The sequence below is a fragment of the Lissotriton vulgaris genome, chromosome 2_1 (genome assembly GCF_964263255.1).
Source record: "Lissotriton vulgaris chromosome 2_1, aLisVul1.2, whole genome shotgun sequence".
NCBI lineage: Eukaryota > Metazoa > Chordata > Amphibia > Caudata > Salamandridae > Lissotriton > Lissotriton vulgaris.
The window spans coordinates 717973997-717996451 of NC_141687.1; the positions used below are offsets into that span (position 1 = coordinate 717973997).

Sequence of the window (22455 nt, forward strand, 5' to 3'; positions counted from 1 at the left end):
TAGTCCTGGTTTCGGTGGAAGATTAAAAGGGAAACGATGTACCCTTTGGATTTCAGCTTCCCAATTCCAACTCTGTAGTTCAGGCATTGCTTCACTAAAAAGTTTAATAATGAAAGCTCGTATGTTCTCTCCCTCAACTTTCTCTGGAATTCCCAGAATGCGAAGATTATTGCGGCGTTGCCTATTTTCGAATTCCTCGAGCTTCCATTTGATATCCACCAGTTCTGCTTCCTGTAATTTAATTTTCTCACAGTTTTCGGAAGAATCTTTTTCTGCTGCCATTACCCTTTGTTCCACCTCAGTTACCCGCTCTCCAATCCTTGTGCATGTCTTGGATAATTTCTTTACAACCCCCTGCATTTTACGCAAGGCTATGCGAGATCTTTTGCTATCCTGGGCCGTCTCTTCTCTGTGGGCTGCTATAGCCTGGAGGATGGTCTCTAGTGCAGAGGGGGTTACTTCTGAATCACCTGGGATGTCTGATGCAGAAGCCTTATTATATTCCAGTTGGCCTGCTGTTACTTTCTTTAACATAGGTTTTGTATTGCCTTTGGACTTAGTTTTCACAGTGTTTGATATCTGTCTCCCCTCATCAAAACTGTCTTCTGAGGAATATATATTTATTTCTGATTCATCTTCAGACGATTCATAGCTCTCAGACCATTCTCCTAAATTGTCAGCTCCAGCTCCAGCCTCTTCAGTATCATCGGAAAAAGAATAGAACTCCGTGAGATCTTTTTCCCCTTCTTGCACCTGTCCCGGTTGTGTAAGCAATTGTAAAGTGTTATTTGAAGCCGGTTCATTGATCTCTTTAGTTGCACTTGGTGCACTAGATATCTCCTCCGCAGTAGTAGTTGTTTTACCTAGCGCTGGAGTTGTCACTATTACATTAGGTACAATCCGGTTGTTATTTATTATAGGAAGAGACTCCTCAGACACAGAGCTAGTTAGTTCATTTTGCATTCCTAGAATATTACCCCCAGGCCCCGAGAATGACATTGCCCGGTCAGCTCCAACCTGCATTTCTTCCTCCAGTATTATTACTTTAGGCTGGTCAGTTAAGTTGATTTTTAAAACCTCGTCATTTGTGATGCTTATTATATTGGGAATCTCCACATTCTGAGCGTCATTAATTGCTATGTTCTCAGGATTTTCAGGATTTTCAGGGTTAGTAAGAGTATTGGATGTTCCCTCCTCAGGATCAGAAATGGCATTCTGCTGTCCCTCAATTGCAAGACTCTGATCCCCATTCAGTATTGGAGTAAATACAGTCTCGGTTTCAAGATCAGCCTCTAATTGCGTATTATTCTGATTTGGGGTCTTTCTAAACATTAAGTCGTGCACAGTTTTCCCTCCTACGCTGTTTATTCTTCTACGGGTCGCTAAGATTCCCTGTCTTGATGACCCCGAGGGAGAGCCAGTTGTAGTTATTGTTTTTTTAGATTTTGCCATCTTTACCTGTAGCTGGTCTTCATCCTCCACCAGCCCTTCTCGCTGCTGTCTCTCTGCCTCCTTTCGCAGCACCCTCGCCGCTTTTGCAATCCTGGCTCTGGTGGCTGCAGCTGAGGCACTTTTTGGCGGCATCTCTGTGTCTTTCCCCCCTGGCGTCTTGCTTCGCAAAACCTTCCCCAAACACCAAGCAGAACCGCCCAGAGAGGAGCTGGCGTTTTGCCACGTTAATTCCTGGAGCTGCCTCGGCTTCCGTAGAGCTGCTGCTGCTGTCTGTGCACACACTGTTTCCCTGGAAACGCCACCGCGCATAGGAGCCGGGTTCCACCAAAGGGTGAGTGTATCGAGTATTTCGCAGCGTTTGAAAGTGTTCAGTACGTTGTAACAGTATCTCATTATTAGTGTGTTTTAGCAAAGGAAGCTGCAACAGTATCTTACTTTTGAAAGTGTCAATTGTAAGTTAGAAGTCGGCGCTTTTCTTCTCACGGCGTCGGGAGCTTTCCTACTTGCAACTGTATCACGCTGGAAAGTATCAGTTACATTTCGTTTTCAACAAGCGGCGCCCAGAGTTCTTCTTGCAACTGTATCTTTCAACTGTATCTCGCTCACAGCTTTCCATACAGAAGTGGAGCTTTCCCGCTAGAGCTTCCTACTTGTAACTGTATCACGCTAAAAAGTATCAGTTACATTTCATTTCAACCAGCGGCACTTTTCCTTTTCACGGTGCCCAGAGTTCCCGCTAAATCTTGCAACTGTATCACGCTTTGGTCTGGAAAGTATCAGTTACATTTCATTTCAACAGGCGGCCTTTTCACAGCGCCGGGAGCTTCCTCACTTTCCCACTAGAGCTTCCAGCTTGCAACTGTATCTACCAAAGGAAGCTGCAAAAGTGTCAATTGTAAGTTAATAGTCGGTGCTTTCCTTCTCACGGTGCCGGGAGCTTTTCCTACTTGCAACTGTATCACGCTGGAAAGTATCAGTTACATTTCGTTTCAACAAGCGGCGCTTTTCCTTTTCACGGCGCCCAGAATCTTGCAACTGTATCTTTCAACTGTATCTCGCTCACAGCTTTCCATACAGAAGTGTCAGTTACAATTCAGCTGGCTTTCTTTTCATGATGCTCAGGGGTTTTCCGCTATTAACCAGTAAGGATATCGACAACCTTCTCCTTCTCTGCTATGGTGACTTTTACCTCTCCTACTTCAACCCTTCTCTCTGATGTCGTGTTGGCATTTCTTTGTGCTCCATGTAGAACCCTCTGCAGAGTGTTTCAGTTAATCCTCGACATCAGTATCGGAGCTCAGTAGAGTGCTGCAGTCAGCCTAGCGTCTAGGCCGCCATCTTGCCTCGGAAAGTGCATAGATCTCAATGAGGTCTCACCTGAGGTTGCATGCCTTGACTTCTGCCACCTGATCAGTTACATCACAATCTACATCACCACTGTTCTTGTACTAGTGATATTTGCAAAACCTGGGAAGAGCTTAAGGTTTTTTTCTAGATGCTGACCTTACTTCCTTTTCTCAAATAAGATAGTACAAAGGCAATCTATTTCCATCTAAGGGAGTTAGACCTCAAACACAACTTCAGCCCTTCACTAATGAAACCTCCTTGTGTTTGAGTAAAATCCCCCACCTAGACACCTGCTGGTAAAATGAGGAAAAGCTTTCAAATTTCAGACACTTCATCACGAGCCTTTAAAAAAATTGAGCACTTTGCAAGACTTAACTGGAGTGATACATTATATTATTCAGATCCAAAGATTCATAAAGGTTACTTACCATTGTAATACGATTTTTTTTCAAGTGGGGGGAAGGGCTGGGGTTATTATTTAGCTTGATAAATGTTTTTTTTTTACACTGCAACATTTTTATTGAAAACGTAAGTGGAATACTGACCTACCAATTTGTTTGTCTGAAGTAAAAAGTAGCAAACAATACTCAATGGTTTGAACTCCGTTTAAAATGTCCAATTTTCAGAAAACCACCCTTTACATTGTTAAACATTTTCTATCTGTAGATGGGAAGGAGTGTTGAAACTGCTCTCATCAAGGTGCCGCTACAAGTGGGCACTGATTGTAATTTGAGTGTTTCGTTTTTGTTTACCTTTCATGAATAGAAAATGGTGACTGTCAGTGGAAATATGCAATTCTGTGGCTACACTGCTTACTGCATAGTTTTGAATGTTCCACATTCGTCATCCAATTTGCTGCTTAATTTGCAGATTTCAGCAAACAAACATTGCTTCTAGCTCAAATGTATTAAAAGAGGGTAGCATGGTTCAGAAAACCCTTTCGCGTATATTGGCCCCCGTTGTTGTCACATATTCCTAGTGGCCGTGACAATGGCGTAGCTCTGCAGAGTAGTTTGGGGCTGTTATGAAACCAATGTGTCATTGCGACCCATTAAATATATCTCAGATGTCATGCTTCATTGTGAAATGAGTTTTTATCAGTACATTTTGCAACTTCATATGTCACTGCAGATCAAAATGAAGCCTTTAATAAATATTGCTTACTTGAAGTCACTTAGTCAAGGTTTCTTAGAGTGGATTTCAACTGGTATTTCCTTAAAGAAAAACACGGTTGTAGAAATAAAAAGTGGGTGGCGATATTCATGTGTTTCTTATCTAGTAATGCCTCCTCCATAGAATTTCCAATGTGGGCAGGGAAGACAAGATGCTAGCGAGGAAGAAAGTGCAGTGGTAGTAGGAGTTTTCATTTCCTTCTCTTTTGTTCTTCTAACTATGAAAAACAGGAGAAAGCGTGGTACCAAATCTTTTGCTTAATTTATAACAGTGGTCCTTAATAAGTCAATTAGAACATTTAAATATAGTCTGTAGTAAGTACTATATTCAACGGTGTTCAGCCGGACATATATTTTAATCAATCAAATGTTTTCAATATTTTCAAAAGCAACCAACATTTAAGTGGGATACAATCCTGCACTCAGTACATAAAAAACAAAACATACAGTGAATTGAGGATTTTCAGGCAAATAAAATGGGAAGCTTCAGAATAAATGAGAATATAGAAAAAGCTGTTCCTTAATAGTTATCACACTAATATAACACAATGGTTGTCTACGTGAAACTATTCCAAAGGTCGACAATGTTTCGATCCCTTTAAAAGAATAATGGGATCATCATCAGGGCGGTTTTATAGACATGCCTGAATATTTAGAAAGCTGCTTGTGAAAAAAGAAAGTAGAAGAAAAGGAAGAGGGAATGAAAAAGGATCTTGCTTGCATTAAAATTCAGATCTATAGCGTGGCCAAGCGCTGAGACGGATGGTGAGGGACATGGTATTCCATTTCGTTAAACATGCTGGTGTAAATGGGGGATTAGGTAATGCACAGCGTTAAAAGGAAAGCGCCGTTTACTGAAGTGGTCAAGGGATCACATGTGGCAATCAATGTGGTGTTTTCTTTTAAGAAAATGGCATGGCATTATGAAAGAGGCCGCCGTTAGCTGGAGTGATGAAAGAGTTACATGTGGCAATAATTGCGGTGGGTCCACAATCGCGCAGTTCAAGGAACAGCTGGCGGTGTTGGGAAGCGCAGTGGATGGCGGTGATAAAAAGCATGCTCCGGTCAGAAAGGGCCATGCAATAATGACGGGGCATATACGGGAGACAAACCTGAATGGCGGACTATTCTTGATTCCAAAGGCAGAACTTGGTAGTTAAGTGAAACATCAGGGCAATAGCTAATCCTGTGCAGATGAAACGTGATTGTTAAAACAGTAAATATTAAGTGAAGAAATGTGGTGAAGGTAGTGGTGCTCAAGTTGAAATATATTACCTAGGCTCCGATGAAGCCTCTGTGCAAAACATTTGCAATGTGGATGATACCACACTGCCGATAACCACGGGACAATTCCTTAGTAGACCAGGAGGGAATTAGGTGCTAATAGCAATGCCTTCAATACCGGCATCTGTGGCTGTATGTGGGGTTCTGAATGCGCAAAGGCAGGAATCAAGTGTGGTGTCGAGTAATGAGAAGACGCCGAACGATTATTCTCCACGGCAACCTTATTGAAGGGAGATAGGACTTCGCTCACCGAAGGGGGCACATTTCCTATGGTTTTCCTCTCGGCTGGTAGGAGAGGTTAAACCACGCAAAGGCATTGGCAGCACAGCGTCTTTAGCAGTGGCTTTCAAATTGAGTGGCCCTGAGGAAATTGCCTGATTTATACCACGGCAATGAAACATGTCGGCTGTAAGTGGGGTGTGAAGTGATAGGTAGTCTTCACACTCTCCTTTTTTAATTTAAGTGTTTTACTGTTTGCAACAGAGAAAGGAACAGAAGTAAAGTTTGAAGTCCTAGTTGCACAGTATCTTATATGTTTAAATGTTTAATGTTGTTAGTTTCTGTTACATATAAGTTGTGTTCACTGCACCACGCACTGTCTTTACACTTTGGGTTTGAGGCACGTTTCCGTTAAAGCTTGATGGCACCAATGATGATAACAGGGCCATCCTGGTGAGTACCAACCAGGGGTCCCATTGGTGGTGCGCCCGTGAGGTGCCATCTCGCTATTCACACATTTTTTTGTCCGTTCAAAGTGTATGTGAGTCTTGTGCTGTCTTGTACTGTCGAGATCAGAGCGAGGCTGCTTTTTATTCAAGCAATAGATTAAGAGATCATGAGTATCCCTAGATGAAGGAACTCCCTGGTGTGATCTACAAGCAACCAGTGATCTCTAGATATCTTTAAAAAATATTGCAGTGAGAACTAGGACTTGTTTTGTTTGATGAGGAATCAAGTGTGGGCCATGAGTGCTCATTTTAATGCTGTTCATGGTGAAGTGAGTTTGTGGCAGCCATCTTGAGTGAGTGAAAGCGATCAGAATAGACATAGAAGGATTCTTATCCATTTTTCACAGAGATGGGGCTATTGCGTAGATATATCGATTATATATTCCTCATCTGGCCTCCTTTTGCTTTGCCACCTTGAAGTGGTTCCAAAAAGCACTTTGGATACTTCCTTTTTCTGCACAAAGAACCATTGTCCTGGCCAATTGATGCTGAACTATGGTAATATTCTATACCTGGGGGATGCTAAGTCAATGGTAAACGTCTGCAGGAGGTCCAAAACTCTGCTTCCAGGCTCTTATTTCACATCCCAAACACTCCACTGTCTCTGATCTTCTCAGAGATCTCCACAGGCTCACAGTGGACAAGAGTATTAATTTTAAGGTGCAAGTAACCCCCTAGGCAATCAATCAGTGGAAACAGGTGAATAAGGGAAAAAACAGGAAACAGAATATATATAAAAAACATTCATTTTAATGATATCATATTGTAGAATAATGTTAAAAATTGTTATGCTGACCTCATAACATGTAATTATATAATGAAATACATTGTTTAAAAAACGATTTTTTAAAAACAAGACAAACTGCAAAAAATTAATACAAATCGTGGCATAAATCGCGCGTTTCGGCGTACTCGACGCTTTCTTCAGGAGTAGCCACACATACACCTGTGAATAGTGATAAACATACATTCAATAACATTAATATCATATGTACTTTACATTGATTAATCCTTATCCTAAACTTATTTTCACATTAAACAGCATATTTTTTCCATAAAATATCTTTATTCCTAAAAAAAGTATAAAAAACTAATAATAATCTGCATTCCATATTAGTCCCTAAATACTAAATCATGTTTCCATTACAGTAAATTCTGTTATCTGAGTACTCATATTATATAAAATCTCTGTATTGATAGATAGAAGCCACCAATATATTAGTCACTAAACAATTGATCTTAGAGTCACTCACTCACTGATGGTGTATAAAATGGTCAAGGCCTAGATATATGATTTATGGAGCAATCTGAGTCACCTAATGGATATCTCTGTACCTGTATATACAGGCATGCTCACTTTTCAATAAAGATCTAAAAGTTTAAAAAAAACATCATCTAATTATTAATAGCACAATATGATATAAGTAAAGAAAACTTACATTTGATATCTCTTCTAACTGTTAAATCTTTAGAGCAACTATATGTAAGGATGATCTGGTAGCCGGAGTCTATTCGAAAATCCGCTCCTTAAATAAGATAACAACAACGTATCCTCAGAATGTGTAATGTTGCTAATCTATTAATCACAAATATAACGCCCTCCTATCTTGGTTTTAGGACCACGCTGCAGGCCTTGATATTAATAGTAATCTATTTAGAAGGCATCTCAATAGACATATAACCTTGTTCTCTAGAGCTGTACCATGAGACTAACCACTAGTAAATTTCTATTTGAACAGGTATCTCAGTGGTACTTGTAGCATCTTAGAATCATGCTGTAGAACTTAATTCCTAATATTAACCTACTTGAAAAGCATCTAGGTAGAAGTATAACATTACTATGTAAAGCCGTATTTTTGGGACTGACTGCTTAAAGGTACCTATTTAAACAGGCATCTCAATAGAATTTATAATTTCTAAATTGGCAATCTACCTTCTATCTTCATACTTGGTAATATCAAATGCCAACTGTAACAATTAAAGACTAGTACCTTGAAAGTCTAAAAACACTATGTAGAAGGACGATGTTTCCACGATACGGCTTATGTGGCAAAGACCACAACTATATAGAGGTCTTTGATGTCGACCTGAGGAAAAACACAGTAGATTTAAAAAATGGCGAATTCCTCAAGACCTGAACAGTATATATCACAAGTCAGGTGGGACGCACATTACCTGATAAAAACGTTGTTCATACACTACGACCGAGAGAGCACAATAATTTTTAAAAAGACGGGGTTAAATTGTCCACCCTGAAATGAGACAACAACACAATGTTGGGAATGTTCTTTTCTGTGCCGCTCACTCAGTTAGATAGTATTCACAAAGCGGTCCGGACATTACCTTAGTTTAAGATTGCATCCGTAAGCCAATACGGTGATTGATGCTGCTATTTCTCATTAAACTGGCAACATCAAAGGACTTAGGAAATGTGAATCTGTCATGACAAAAAGAAAAAATAGAATAATAAGAGGCTGACTATAGGGAATCTATGTAACTATATGCCCCAGTGTAGGAGAGTATTTACCTTACGTCTTTCTTCCGATGTAACCCGGTGCGAGGCAGAAGATGGCCGCCGGCGTGTTACGTCATCTGGGAGGAGATATCATCCTCCTACTGGTTTCTTAGTGTTCAAATTGTTTCTACTACGATCACGTGTGCCATGACGTATATTCAGAACAAGCAGCACACAGTGCCCACACCACAATTACTCAATACGTATTTTGAAGGGTAAGAAACCAATTTATTGTCGCTTCCCTAGACCACATTACTTTGTGTTCATTATTTTATACCTTTTTAAAGTTTTCAAAAAATTCATAGCAGAAAAAGACAATGAATTCAAATATTTACAAGGCTAATTAAACTTTCTACAAACATTAAAAGACAAACATTATTTACACATTAGAAAACATTTTGACATCGAGCATTTACAACAAAATTACAAAAAAAATGATAATGGTTTCATCACAAACAACAATTATTACAAATGAAAAATTAGAGAAAGTAGAGTTGGGAGGAAAAATATAAGCAACTCAATGACTTATGAGTTTTTTTAATACTGGACCAACCGGTCCTAGTGTTTTTTAACAATGATGGTTTTTAACTCCCAAACAACACTGCCAACGCGTTTCTAGACCAGACGTAAAGTCACTGGTTTGTCATCAGGGCTGTATGTATCTTGTATCAAATTTGTTCAGGGGAGGACTTCGAGAGGGGTCTTTTGAAGGTCCTTTTGATAAATATCGTGGCCAGACAGGGATGCCTTATTCTTTGAGTTCTGCCGAATTACGGCGGGATCAGTTTTGGCGGCGTAACCATCGAGGTTCAATCTTCCATCGTTTTCTTATTTTCAAGGAAAAAGGAGTATCACTATCACCATCCTGCTGCTTTAGCCACTGCTCGATACTGATGGGGTCTTCTTTCTCTCAATATGTTTTTGAAAAATAAGAAAACGAATCTCATGTTAATGTACTTTGTAATGCTGTTTAAAGTTTACTTAACTTTGCTGAGCTATCGGAGACACCTCATTTCAAATTAGAGGCAGGCATACATTATGCAGTGAATAAGCTGGCCAATGCAAGTGGAAACGCACAGTAGTTATGATTATAAACCAAGATTTTGCAATACTATTTACAAAATATTTTATTGTAATTTCTGTGTAAATCCACTGTATGTTTATTGGAATTTGTTTACATTTCTTTATTAATTTTGTGCAGAACTCTATTCGACACACCCTATCTACGCGTGATATCTTTGTTCGGGAAACAGGAGAGAACGAAAAGGTTACCTTTTGGACGCTAAAAACACATTTGGATTCAAATCTTCCACAAATTGTAAGTCTGGAAACAAAAAATCGCCCTCTGTTACAATGATGTTTAATGATGATAAACGTATTACAAGCAATTCTATATTTCACCTGAAGGTTGTGGATGCAAGTTCTCGATCCATATCTAGCTGCTGCCTCTTTAAACATGGAAAAACGTTTTTGGTTATGGAACCAATATGGGAGTCCTTCAGGAGTGTGTAATGATATTTTGGTCTGTACTCAATAACCGTTTAGAGTCAAATATCCATAGATATTTTTTTCAGATATATCTATATGGGGGGTCATCCGCGGGGGCAACCACTTTTTCTAACCTCTCATCCACTGCGATTTTTCAGACCATAGAGCCTTCAAGCTATTACTATTGGACACGATTGTTGACCAGAAATCATGTTAGGCATTATCCTTTAGATAAGTTCAAAACCTTCATTTGCTCTCATAGTGTCCTTCGTGTTATACTATATGATTATTTAGCCTTTTCAAGATAGGCTACAACCCTAGTGAAACATTTGAAAGAAACACTCAAACCTTACATTTATAGAAAAGGTCTACAGCAGATAATAGGAACACATTTTGGATTGGTTAGCTCAATAAGATGTAATATATGAATGCTTTCTCATAGTTATGATTTGCAATTTTAAACTCAAATGGTCATATGTTCTAGAAGACCTTTTGGCATTTCACAAAGTTCCTGACTGCTGACATTTAATTGTAGTTTAATATTTAACATATACAATATATATGTAATATAGAGAACGTTTAATATTGCCTTACCCTATGACTCCACTTCCCCCTTGTACCAGCAGTGAGCCGTGATAACTTTAAGCTGTGCATGAATTCCTTCTTGCAAAAACCTGTATTTCCTCTGATATTTTTTACATAAGGTCTGCTTTCAGTGCTGCAGTGCTATATTTTGCTGACCTCTAACCAAATTAGCGATCCAGCTATGCTTGGCCCTCATGAGTAAAATGATCCCAAACGGTCTCTTCTTTGACTGTAGCCGGAGCTCCAATAGTGAGGGCTCTACGTAGCCCTTTCGTTTCTCATTGAACAGCAACCCTTCAGTCACCTGAAGGGTAAGCTATTTTCAGGCATTTCAGAAGCCTAGCAACCTTGGTTGATTATTTGGTGTGACACACAAACTGTAGTGCTTGCATGCACAGAGAAACACAAGCTCTTTGTTATATCTTTTTCTCTCAGAAAGCTACATGAGTTTATTCTGCGTTAATGCAGTATATCTAAAACCGTCCCCCTATACGTTTGTAAGTTCTAACTGTTGCATTTTTCTTTGGAAAACAACACAAGTGGTGCATGCTTTTCTGTAATATACCTGGCAGGGAAAATCCCTCATTCATAAATTGTTAGAGTTGTTTTCAACTTTTTATAGTGGTGCACTGTATTTGTTTTGGATTAGTATTTGCTTGTTTTTTTTCCCTTCGTCCCAGCCGCCCTTTGTCCCTGTTGACTTTTCCCTCCCTCCTACCCGCCCTTTGTCCCTGTTGACTTTTCTGATTTGTCCCTGTTGACTTTTCCCAATTCTCCCTCCTCCTCTCCCTTTGTCCCTATTGACTTTTCCTGAAATTTGTCCCTGTTGACTTTTCCCAATTCTCCCTCTTCCTCGCCCTTTGTCCCTGTTGACTTTTCCCTCCCTCCCTCCCACCCGCCCTTTGTCCCTGTTGACTTTTCCCTATCTCCCACCCGCCCTTTGTCCCTGTTGACTTTTCCCAATTTGTCCCTGTTGACTTTTCCCTCCCTCCCACACGTTGTCCCTGTTGACTTTTCCCTCCCTCCCACATGTTGTCCCTGTTGACTTTTCCCTCCCTCCCACCCGCCCTTTGTCCCTGTTGACTTTTCCCTCCCTCCCACCCGCCCTTTGTCCCTGTTGACTTTTCCCTCCCTCCCACCCGCCCTTTGTCCCTGTTGACTTTTCCCTCCCTCCCACCCGCCCTTTGTCCCTGTTGACTTTTCCCGACCTCCCACCCGCCCTTTGTCCCTGATGACTTTTCCCTCCCTCCCACCCGCCCTTTGTCCCTGATGACTTTTCCCTCCCGCCCTTTGTCCCTGTTGACTTTTCCCTCCCTCTCACCTGCCCTTTGTCCCTGTTGACTTGTCCCTCCCTCCCACCCTTTGTCCCTGTTGACTTGTCCCTCCCTCCCACCCTTTGTCCCTGTTGACTTTTCTGATTTGTCCCTGTTGACTTTTTCCGATGACCCACCCACCCAAGGTTCATGTGACTTACTCCCTCCAACCCCCCTTGTCCCTGCTGTTTTCTTTCTTCTACCCGCCCCTTCTCCATGTTGTTTTTTCCCTTCCTTTGCCCCTTGTCCCTTTTGCTTTTTCCCTTCCACCAGTCCCCTGTCCCTGTTGCTTTTTCGCTCCCTCCCACCCAGCCCTTCTCCCTGTTGCTTTTTCCCTCCCACCTGCCATGTGTCCATGTTGCTTTTGAAACTCCCACCCACCCATTGTCCCGGTTGCTTTTTCGCTCCCTCCCACCCAGCCCTTCTCCCTGTTGCTTTTTCCCCTCCCACCTGCCATGTGTCCATGTTGCTTTTGAAACTCCCACCCACCCCTTGTCCCTGTTGCTTTTTCCCTCCCTCCCATCCGCCCCTTGTCCCTGTTGCTTTTTCCCTCCCTCCCTTCCATCCGCCCATGTCCCTGTTGCTATTTCCCAAATTGTCCCTGTTGCTTTTATTGTCCCTCCCACCCCTTGTCCCAGTTGCTTTTTCACCTCCCTGCCACCCCTAGTGCCTGATGCTGTTTACTTGTCCCTGTTGCTTTTTCCCTCCTCCCACCCGCCCCTGGTCCCTGTAGCTTTTTCCCACCGTCCTGCCCGCTACTTCTCCCTGTTGCTTTTTCCCACTGTCCCGCCTGCCCCTTGTCCCTGTTGCTTTTTCCCACCTGCTCCTTGTCCCTGTTGCTTCTTCCCACCCACCCGCCTGCCCCTTGTCCCTTTTGCTTTTTCCCAACCTCCCACCCGCCCCTTGTCCCTGTTGCTTTTTCTTATCCTCCCGTCGGCCCCCCGTCGGCCCCCTGTCCCTTTTGCTTTTCCCACCCTCCTGCCCGCCCCTTGCTTCAAATTTGTCTGTGTTGCTTCTTATTTGTCTACGTTGCTCCTCATATTTCCGTGTCACTTCTTACTTGTCTGTATTACTTCTTCCTTCTGGATAAGCTCCTACCTGATCCTCAAAGGAGCCTGGATCAAAGATTAAAATCTATTATAAATATCCCTTATATTTTCCTTCTATTGAGCGAATTGGAAACAAGTTGGATGACTTTATAGAGAATTAGTTTTCACAGCATCTGTGGGTCTACCAAGCCTGTCCAAATACGGAGGGTATCTTGGCAAGGACTTGATGATGAAGCATGCCACGAGAGGTTCTCGTGGGTGAGAGTCCTTATAAAAAAAAACCTGGTATAACCTTCAGGGGAGGTCTAGAGAGACATTAAACCGATGAGAATGGGTTGTCTCTCTTTTTGATATTGAAATGAATTTGGTTGCCCAGCATCTCCCAAGTACCCAGGTTTTGCAATAGGATATGCTAGATGGTCTGGTAGGGGTGAGCTGCCTTCTCTACCCACTGCCTTGGTCGTGCCTACTGGCTGTAACTGTCTATTTCTAGGGGTTTATTTATGACCTTCATCTCTTCTGCATCTGTACTTAACCCGCCCCTCTCTCCACCTCACCCACCTTCTTCTCTCTGCTTCACCCTGTTCTCCTGGCCTCTCATGCGCTACTTCCTCCCACTTTACTCTTTTCTCTCTCTGCCTCACACTGATCAGTCTCTCTCTATGTACCCCACCCTTTTCATTCTCTCATCATCTGCTTGTCCAGCTCACCCTCCTGCTTCTCTCTGCTTCACCGTCCTCCCTCTCACTTCTTCTTCACTATCCTCCCTCTCTCTGCCTCGCCTGCTTCTCTCCCCATCACTTCTTCCGTATAGCTTTCATCTCTCTCTGCTTGTGTTTGTCTTCTCCCCTTCTCTCTCATTGTGCACCCACTGCCCTGTACCTGTTCCTCACTGGTGACTCAACATTTTGAACAACATCACCACCAAGGTCTGGATCATACAGAAGGCGCTCATGAGCACACACTTTAGGTTCAAGGAACAAAGACTTGGGGGCCAGGCATATTTTAAAGAGGTATTATGGAGCAGGGCACAATTTCAAAGTTGTGAATAGTGCCTACTGCAGTGCATTTACTCCAAATAAGTAAAATAACATTTGAAAGAGCAAAAGTTAGCAGTCTGAGCAGAACCAACCAATCAAACATCACACGTGGCTTGTGTCTCCTCCTAGCTGCCCACTGTGCCAAGAGAGATTGACAGCTGGACTTGTAGTTCGGTGGCTAGTTTCTCAGCCGATATTTGTGACTCAAAACTGAACTGCCACTTCTAACTAGTGACTATCTTGCTCCCCTATTCCTTTTCTCTATCTTTCTCCAAATAGTGTCTCCCATTCCCATCACCCCGTTTTCTCTGTCTGCCTTCCTGCCTATCACGCTCCTCACCTTTCTGTTTTACCACTGCGGTTACTTCACGCTCCTCCTCTTTGTTCCCCCTCTTCCACCAGTTATCATTTCCTCATCGCCTCCTCTCTCACCACCTTTATTTCTAATGACCCTCATTCTTCATGAGCCTCATACTCCTACTTCACCCTTCCTTACTACGCTTCCTCTTCTCCTCTCTTCTCAACCCCTTTTAAGGACATGCCTACCCAACACTATACTACCATCACTTTTTGTTACTCCTCATTCTTCTTCTCCATCCTCCTGCATCCTCTTACTCCTCATCCTTCCTCCATAATACAGCTCCCAGACCATCTTCATTTCCTTCTCTACGTTGACACTCCTTATCCTTCTACTGTTTTTCCATCAACCCTTTGTCATGATGTCTTCTCTTCCCTTCTTCCCACTTGTTTAGCTCGTGTATCATCCATCTCTTTCTTTAGCGCTCTTTTCTTATGCTTCCTTTTCTTTTTCCTCACCCTAGCCTTTTCTACCATCAGCTTTCCTCTGAGCACTCTCCGTCTCTCATGTGTGTACCCCATCACCTTTTCTTCCTGTCAGGATTTGGAAATGTTGTGCTGCTGTTCCCTAACTTTTGGAGCCACATTTGTGAAAACTGTGGCCCTGGGTTTTCAGAACTTGTGATAAAAGGAAACCACCACATCCACATCTGTGAGCTACTCGATAGCTAATCACAAACGAGGTGTGAGCTGTGCACTGTACCTTTCAAAGTGTCCCAAAACATTTTTATTTTCTCAAGTGATTTAAAAAAACTGTTGGCAGAGCTGACCCAAAGTGCTTTGTTGGTGCCTTAAAGTCCTCCTTATCCTATCAGCATGCTCAGCCTTCTGCGAGCCGGTGCTGAGCCTGTATATTGAAATCTTGCACTGTTCCGCCCCATATTATGTGTTAGTGAAAGCTGGCAAAAGAATGTTCACTTCCATCAAATCCAAACGTTTGCCATTGGCAGTGTTTTTTCATATAGTGCGACGGTTAAGAATAGCTCGACAGCAGTAAGAAACTGAAATAAACTTCTACTAAGATAAATATCTTTATTCTATGCACACTTTCAATTACTTCTCTTGCAATGAGAAAATCCTCTCCGGTTGTTTCTTCTCTGGAACTGTTTTTATCTTTTAATTACTGCGGGATGGGAGCTAGTATTCTGTAAAATACCGAATATGAGCTGCTTTAACAGTGTGTGGATTAACAGCGTAAAGTGGCAGTGTCTGTATGTGTACATAGTTACAATGAATATTGGAGTTTCATTGGCAATTATTGTGAATGTGTTTTGTAGAACTGTGGCGGTATTACAGAAAGTGTCCTAGTGGCCACGTTTGCACCTGCTTTGCACGCTTCCGGGGTACTTTGGTATTACAGAAGGTGGCGCAGATGCTTGTGCAGTCCCTTCTGTAATGGCGATGTCGCACATAAAGCCCTAGCGCTATTTACAGGGGGCGTTCCCTCATTTGCATGAGGACATGCCCCATGGAAATGAGGGAATCCCTTTGCCTCTGCACCCATGCCATATTACAGATGTGGACCCAGAGACTAAGAAGCTGTCAGGGAGAGCAGCCCTCTGGTGGGAAGGAAAGGGGTCCCAGGCATCAACTTTCACTGACTGCACCCGCCTGCAAGTGGATCTCTAATCCTCCTTCAAAGTGCAGGTGGGTTGCCGCCTACACAGTGAAAACACTTCGCGGCTGTAAACCAGCCGTTTAAATTTTCACATGAATGCGTTGCCCCCAGGGCAGCACAAGTTGGCGGCTGCCCTGGGGGTAGCACATTCATCTTAATAGGGTGCATTTTCACTGTTTTACTCTGAGCACACCTTTTTAAAGGTGCGCCCAGTGCAAACAATGAAAATGTCCTTACTGTGTAATGTGGTCCCTGGAAATAGCTACATATGTGAGTTTAGGGAGCGCTATTGTGTGACAAGTATATTGGTGAAAGTGATGCATTAGGGATGAGAAACAGCATAACCCCTACTATTCCACCTCCAAAGTGGGTTCCGCGGCGGCATTGGAATAAGCTCAGGCTTGAGGATCTTCATCGTATCATGGCCGAAGAGCCACTTGGCCCTCTGTCTGACGCTAGTCTGGGCTACGACCAATTTTGCAGCTGGATTACTAAGGCGCTTGACAGACTGGTGCCTGTTATTGCAAGTAAATCCAGCTCCAGGCAGTCGAGCCCTTGGTACGACAGTGCTCTCCGCGCTCTGAAGAACTCGTGTAGGCGGGCAGAAAGGGAGTGGCGGAAGGCGTACGATGCCGTTAAAAAAACCGCGTACTTGGCCGCTGTTAAGCTCTACCATCGAGCTATCTGTAGAGCCCGCGCGGCGTTCTACGCAACGGAATTCCGTAATAGCCATAACCCCTCGAAGACCATCTTTAAAGCCTTAAAAGACTTGATGGCTAAGAGAGCGGCTCCGCCTGTGGATGGTTCCACCTCACAGTGTGAGATTTTGGCTGCTTTCTTTTTGGAGAAAGTTAAGAACATCTATTTGTCATTTCCCAGCATGACATTACCACTTTCTCCTCGGAACGACCTCTGCAGCCGTCTGGTATTACATTCTCTCCCTACTCTCTCTTGGGATGGGTTTGTCAAGCTGGCACAACGTGTCAAGTCCGGCTCCCCGGCGGACCCACTCAGACCTGCTCTCTTCAGAGATCCGTCTTTTCAGGGGCGCACGGCAGTGTGTTCATTAATCAATCTTTCCCTGACTTCAGGCACTGTTCCTGCCAAGTGGAAGCAGGCGGTGGTTTCCCCGATCCTGAAAAAACCATCTTTGGATCCTTTAAAACCGGAAAACTATCGCCCGATCTCATTGCTTCCCTGGCCGGCCAAAGTCATGGAGGCCCATGTTAACCTAGCCTTATCTGAGCATCTGGCCCTGGCCAATGTTCTCGATCCTACGCAGAATGGGTTCCGTGCTGGGCACAGCACGGAGACCGCCCTTCTGGCAATGGCGGAACATCTGCGGAGTGTGTTGGATGCAGGTCAAACGGCAGCGCTTATTTTATTAGATCTTAGCGCTGCCTTTGACACAGTGTCCCATCGCATCCTCCTACACCGCCTGGAGAACATTGGCATTTGTGGCCCCGCTCTGCAGTGGTTCCGTTCCTTCCTCAGCGATCGTACCTTCTGCGTTGCCACCCCTCCTTTCCAGTCCAAATTCCATCAGTTGGACCTGGGGGTTCCCCAGGGCTCCTCGCTGAGTCCCACGCTTTTCAATCTTTACGTGCGGCCGCTGGCTGATGTCGCCAGGCAGTGGGGCCTTACTATGGTCTCATATGCCAACGACACACAGCTAGCGGTCACGATCAGCGGGGACGCCGAACTGGATGCCCCCAGGTTCCGAGATGGGCTGAGAGAGGTGGCCAGCTGGATGAATAACAACTGTCTCCAGCTGAACGCAAAAAAAACTGAGGTGATGATCGTGGGAAGAGGAACGGACTGCTGGGGGGACAATTGGTGGCCACAGGAGCTCGGGCCCGCCCCCATACCGGTGATGGAGCTCAGAAACCTGGGAGTATGGCTCGACCACACCTTATGTTTTACCACCCACACTAAGAGAGTGGCAGCATGCTGCTTTGGTGTTCTGCGCGGACTGAGGCCGGTGCTTAAATTTTTCGATGCTCCGACGAGACAGTTGGTCATCCAAGCGACGATCATCTCCCGGCTGGACTATGCCAGCTCGCTCCTGCTGGGAGCTAACCAAGCTGAGATCGTCCGCCTGCAGCGCGTCCAGAACGCGGCTGCGAGAGCAGTGGTGGGCCTGCCGAGGTCATGTCCCACGTCCAACACTCTGAGGTCCTTACACTGGTTACCAGTGAAAAGCCGAATCCATTTTAAGGTACTCAGCCTTGTTTTTAAAATTTTAAAAGGATCGGCACCTGAGATCCTCAATAACCTTATATTCCCTTATGTCCCGACTCGCTCCCTCAGATCCCTAGGGCAATCCCTTGCGGTTACCCCGCGTTTCAGGCTTAGCCGGATGGGCGGCCGCTCCTTCCGTGTGAGAGCTGCGGCTCTCTGGAATTCGCTTCCTTTGGAAATCCGCCTTTTAGAGGATCTACTAGCATTTCGCAGGGCCGTGAAAACCTACCTGTTTTAATCTTCTTATGTTGACTCTCACTTTTTTCCGCGTTGTGTTATGTTCACCTTTTCCATGCGCCAGGACGCTCCTTTGCTGGACCGCTGTGCGCAAAATAAATGCAGTTAACATAACATAACATAACATAACAACGTGGGCTACACCACGTGTGCCGTTACAACGCAAGCTGAACAATGCTTGCCTTAACCACGCTTAAGCGTGGTTAAGGCAGTCAACACACTAGTTGCAGAGTGGATGGGCGGGGAGAGGAACAGGGACGATTGGGACAGGAAGGACCGGGACACAGCTTGGTAATTAGGGCTGGAGACAGGTTTTAGGGGTTCAGGACGGGGGTGGGGGTGCAGATTAGTTTTTAGGTCTGGGGGAAGGTTTTAGAGCTCAGGACAGGAACTGGGACCGGGGGTGTTTTTAGGGTTTAGGGCTGAGGGCCGGGTTTTTGGGCTCAGTGTGTGGGAAGGGGCAGGTTTGAGGGCTAGGGGCAGTTTTTGGGCTCAGGGCGGGGGGCTGGGGTAGTTTTTTTGGGCTGGGTTTTAAGGCTCAGGGTGGGGTGTAGGGGTAGTTTTTAGGGCTGGGACAGGGAGGATTGCAGGGCTGGGGTCCGGGTTTTAGGGCTCATGGAGGGGGGCTGGGGTGTGATATTTACCAACCATATGCCTTTACCAACCATGCCTTTACAATGAGATTTGTTGTAAAAGCATGCGCAGTAAAGGCATGCGTGGTAAAGACGCAGTCGTGGTTGAGACCGCGTTGTTTAGGCATTGGTTTTTAAGTCATGCGTTGTTCTGTCATACAACCACTGGTTATGAGCACTGACTGAAACTTCTCTGTGAAAAGGCGTGAGTCCTCATGATCTTGCATTGGTTAAGCTGTGTAACTGGAGCGTACTCTGGGAGACTGCACAGTCATCGTTGCCTCAGTAAAGTGTCTGCATGCTTTTTAGCATCTTCCTGGTGTGCCAGGTCCAGTACAAGACGAATGAGGCCGTTGTCACCAAATTTAGCAGGTCTCTTAGCCTATCCTGACCTTACTGATGCATTTTGAGGTTTGCGTTGAAGTGTCTGAAGTGAAATATAATCTGTGAATTTGAAAAAATATATATTATTTTATTAAACTGATTCAAACTCTTTTTCAGGAAACTGTTCCCTTGCAAGGTGACCAGTTAAGCAGCCTACCTTCTGTGAAATTCCATAATAATTCGGTGAGTTCTTGGCACATGTTTTCAGTTTTCCCAATAGTTTGTCGGGGAGGCATTGGTGAGTCAGTTGGACATAAACCTTGTTGAAGGAGGAGTCTGCTTTCTCGTTGCCAGTTGTATCTTTTTTGATTCCTGCTGTGTACTGTGTGTTGGCTTGACAACAGAGGTGCTCCGTGTTCCATATAGCTGAACTTTCCATCGAATTTGGCGATGCAGTGCGTGCAACGAAATTCGTTTTATTTATGTTTACTTACCTGTATTTGCCCGTATTCCGTAATTTACTAACACACAACCTGCCCCTCCCGAGCCCCACGTCACCACCCGGCAGCTCTCCCACCACTGACTGCTACTGAGTGCGCATGAGGGTTTGGCCGGCTGTTTAATGTTATCGAAACCCTCATGCACACTTTGATCTCCCTCCACCCGAGCTGTGTTGTACAACTGGGTGGAGTTGAGGCACAGGCTCCTAGGCCCTGAGCAAGCATTAAACTAGCTCGCTCAGGCCAATCACTGCGCTGTTTATTTTTATAGCAGCGTCTTGTTTAGCTTCTAGGAGCCTGCGCAGTGTGCAGGGACCCCGAGGAGAAGAACCCCGAGCCGGGAGCGCAGCAGCAGATAAGTGTTTTATTTATTTATTTATTATATTCCCCCTCCCCATTCTCCTCCACTCACCACTTGGTAAGAAAGCGAGCCGCTACTGGTGTACACCTGATTCCTACGCCCCTATACCTCCGTGTCTTCTGCCAGCCTATCCCCTTCCTTCGTTTTAACCTGTGCAACAGGCACCCCAAAACTGCCTTTTCTATTGCCTTAAGTGATACAGATGCACTGGCAAGGGTATCTTGCCGGTCAGGTGGGGTGTGGGTCCTACTTACCTGCAGCATGCTTCACAATCTGTAACCTGCTCATCACACGTTTCCTAAAACATGTATACAACATTGGAGTGTTCTACTTTGGTGGTTGTTTTTTTTCTTGTGGTGCTTTAGTTAGTGATTTGAAAATTTGAGTCAGGCATAGTGCATAGCCAAAAGTCTTAATTATTCTGGTTGTGGTAAACACCACTTATAATGCATGTTCTGGAAACATTGCCGGTTAAGTAACAACAAAAAGTGTGAAAATGTTAAGCTGTCTAGATAAAAAGTGAAAATAGTGTTAACAGTCTGTAACAAAATATTTCTGTCATATATTTCTGCAGAAGACCACTAAAAAGTCGAATAAACAAGAAAAGAAAGGTATGTGCATGAGTTTCATTAGCTGGCAAGCAGGTAGTCGTGCATGCATTCCATGCTCTATATTGCTTATATAACTAACATGCTATCACCTCTATTGCAGTGTTTATGCTGCCAATATCCATTGTGTCCGCTCCTATGCGCGTTGACACTGCTGCCATTTTTCGCTCTTGCCAATGGGCAACATTTCACTGTTTTTGGTCCTCGATCTATTGCGGACAATACCAATACTTCCAGTGGGCTTTGTCTTAACTCATTACTTTCTATTGGTTGGCTTTCTTGTCAGTCTCATTCACTTGCATCACATTAGAAGAGTTTCCTTCCTCTTCTTGTGTTTGAACCTTCTCTGTAGTATAGCTTCTCTATCATCCTGTTATTGGATGGCTTACATCCTTCCAGTGCTCCACACCAGTGAACAGTTTTTTTCTTTTCAGCACGCCATGGGTGTGCATGTGTTTTCTTGCTCTCTTCTCTGTGTGCAGCTTTCCTCTCATATCTGCCCCCAACCGCCCCCAATACTCTTCGTGGTGCCATCTCCCTTCCACCTCAGCGTGCCTCTTCCTTGTCTATTATTTATTTTTTGTATTATTCCCCAACCCCTCCATTCCTCGTTGCTCCCACCACAGCGTTAATGCCAATGCACCTCTTCCCCTCCCTATTGTATGTGGTTTTTTAAAGGTCTGGCATTAGCCAAGACCATTGGATTCAGTTAAAATTGTGTAGATAGAATACTCACTGAAATGGACTTTCTGCCAGCCCTCTTTAGGCTTTTGTCTGTTCATGTCATTCAGTTTTTTCTTCCACCCAGTACAGCCTACAGCTTGGGGCAGTAGGCCTGCCCACTTAAGCCATTGGCTAACTTTAAAACGAGTGACAGCATTGTATTCTTTCAGGAGCACACCCACACACAAAGTAGTTCCCTTCAATACCAATTACTTTTTGAGATGAAAAAATATTTTTGCTTTGTTTTTGGTGAGAAGCCAGCAGCTTTCTTAGCTATAAAGTTTTATAAAAACCATACCAAAACAAGCATTGGAAGCCCAACTGGCTGGCAATCAATGATGGATCTTTTAGCTTTCCCATTGCTTATTTTAAATGTTTTTCCTGTTTTTGAATCCTCCCAGCAGCTGCATTTTAGAATGGGTTATCTCCAATATCTTCAATGCACTTTCATGAATATTTTTAAATTTACTACTCCAAGATTGGTGCCTGCATCTTGGAATAATAAATTAATTGTAAAGAAAAGGCTCATGCGTGTTTATACCTCATTAAATTGCAGCAGCTTTGAGGTAATGTCCTCAATCTTGCCATGGGGCTCAAGAATTGCTCTTTACCAGCATGTTGTGGTTTGTCTGGGAAAGGAGCTTTATTCAGCAGAGCTGGAAGGCCTGAGTGTGTATCACTGTTGCCTGCCCGTTGCTCAGCCTTGCTAGCCTCCCAGTGGCTTCTAATAACAAGGCAAATCATGGGTATCTGTAGCCAGCCTATCGTGAACTCTTCTGGCAGGAAGTAGATGTGAGGAGAGGCGACTGGCCACTGCACGGCATCACCTTGTTTCCGGCCATCTCCACCCCATATGTTGCTTTGGAGATGGAACTGGTGGG

General features: G+C 44.0%; 1 protein-coding gene across 1 annotated transcript in view; it reads left to right on the forward strand.

Annotated features, from left to right (window-relative positions):
* The window catches only part of LOC147731035 (uncharacterized), a 212417-nt gene that overhangs the window by 150060 nt on the left and 39902 nt on the right, over window positions 1–22455 (forward strand). The window contains exons 5-7 of the mRNA XM_086958670.1: window positions 9700–9816; window positions 19560–19625; window positions 20818–20854. Coding sequence (XP_086814796.1) covers window positions 9700–9816; window positions 19560–19625; window positions 20818–20854 — 220 coding nt within the window. The remainder of the gene's footprint in view (window positions 1–9699; window positions 9817–19559; window positions 19626–20817; window positions 20855–22455) is intronic.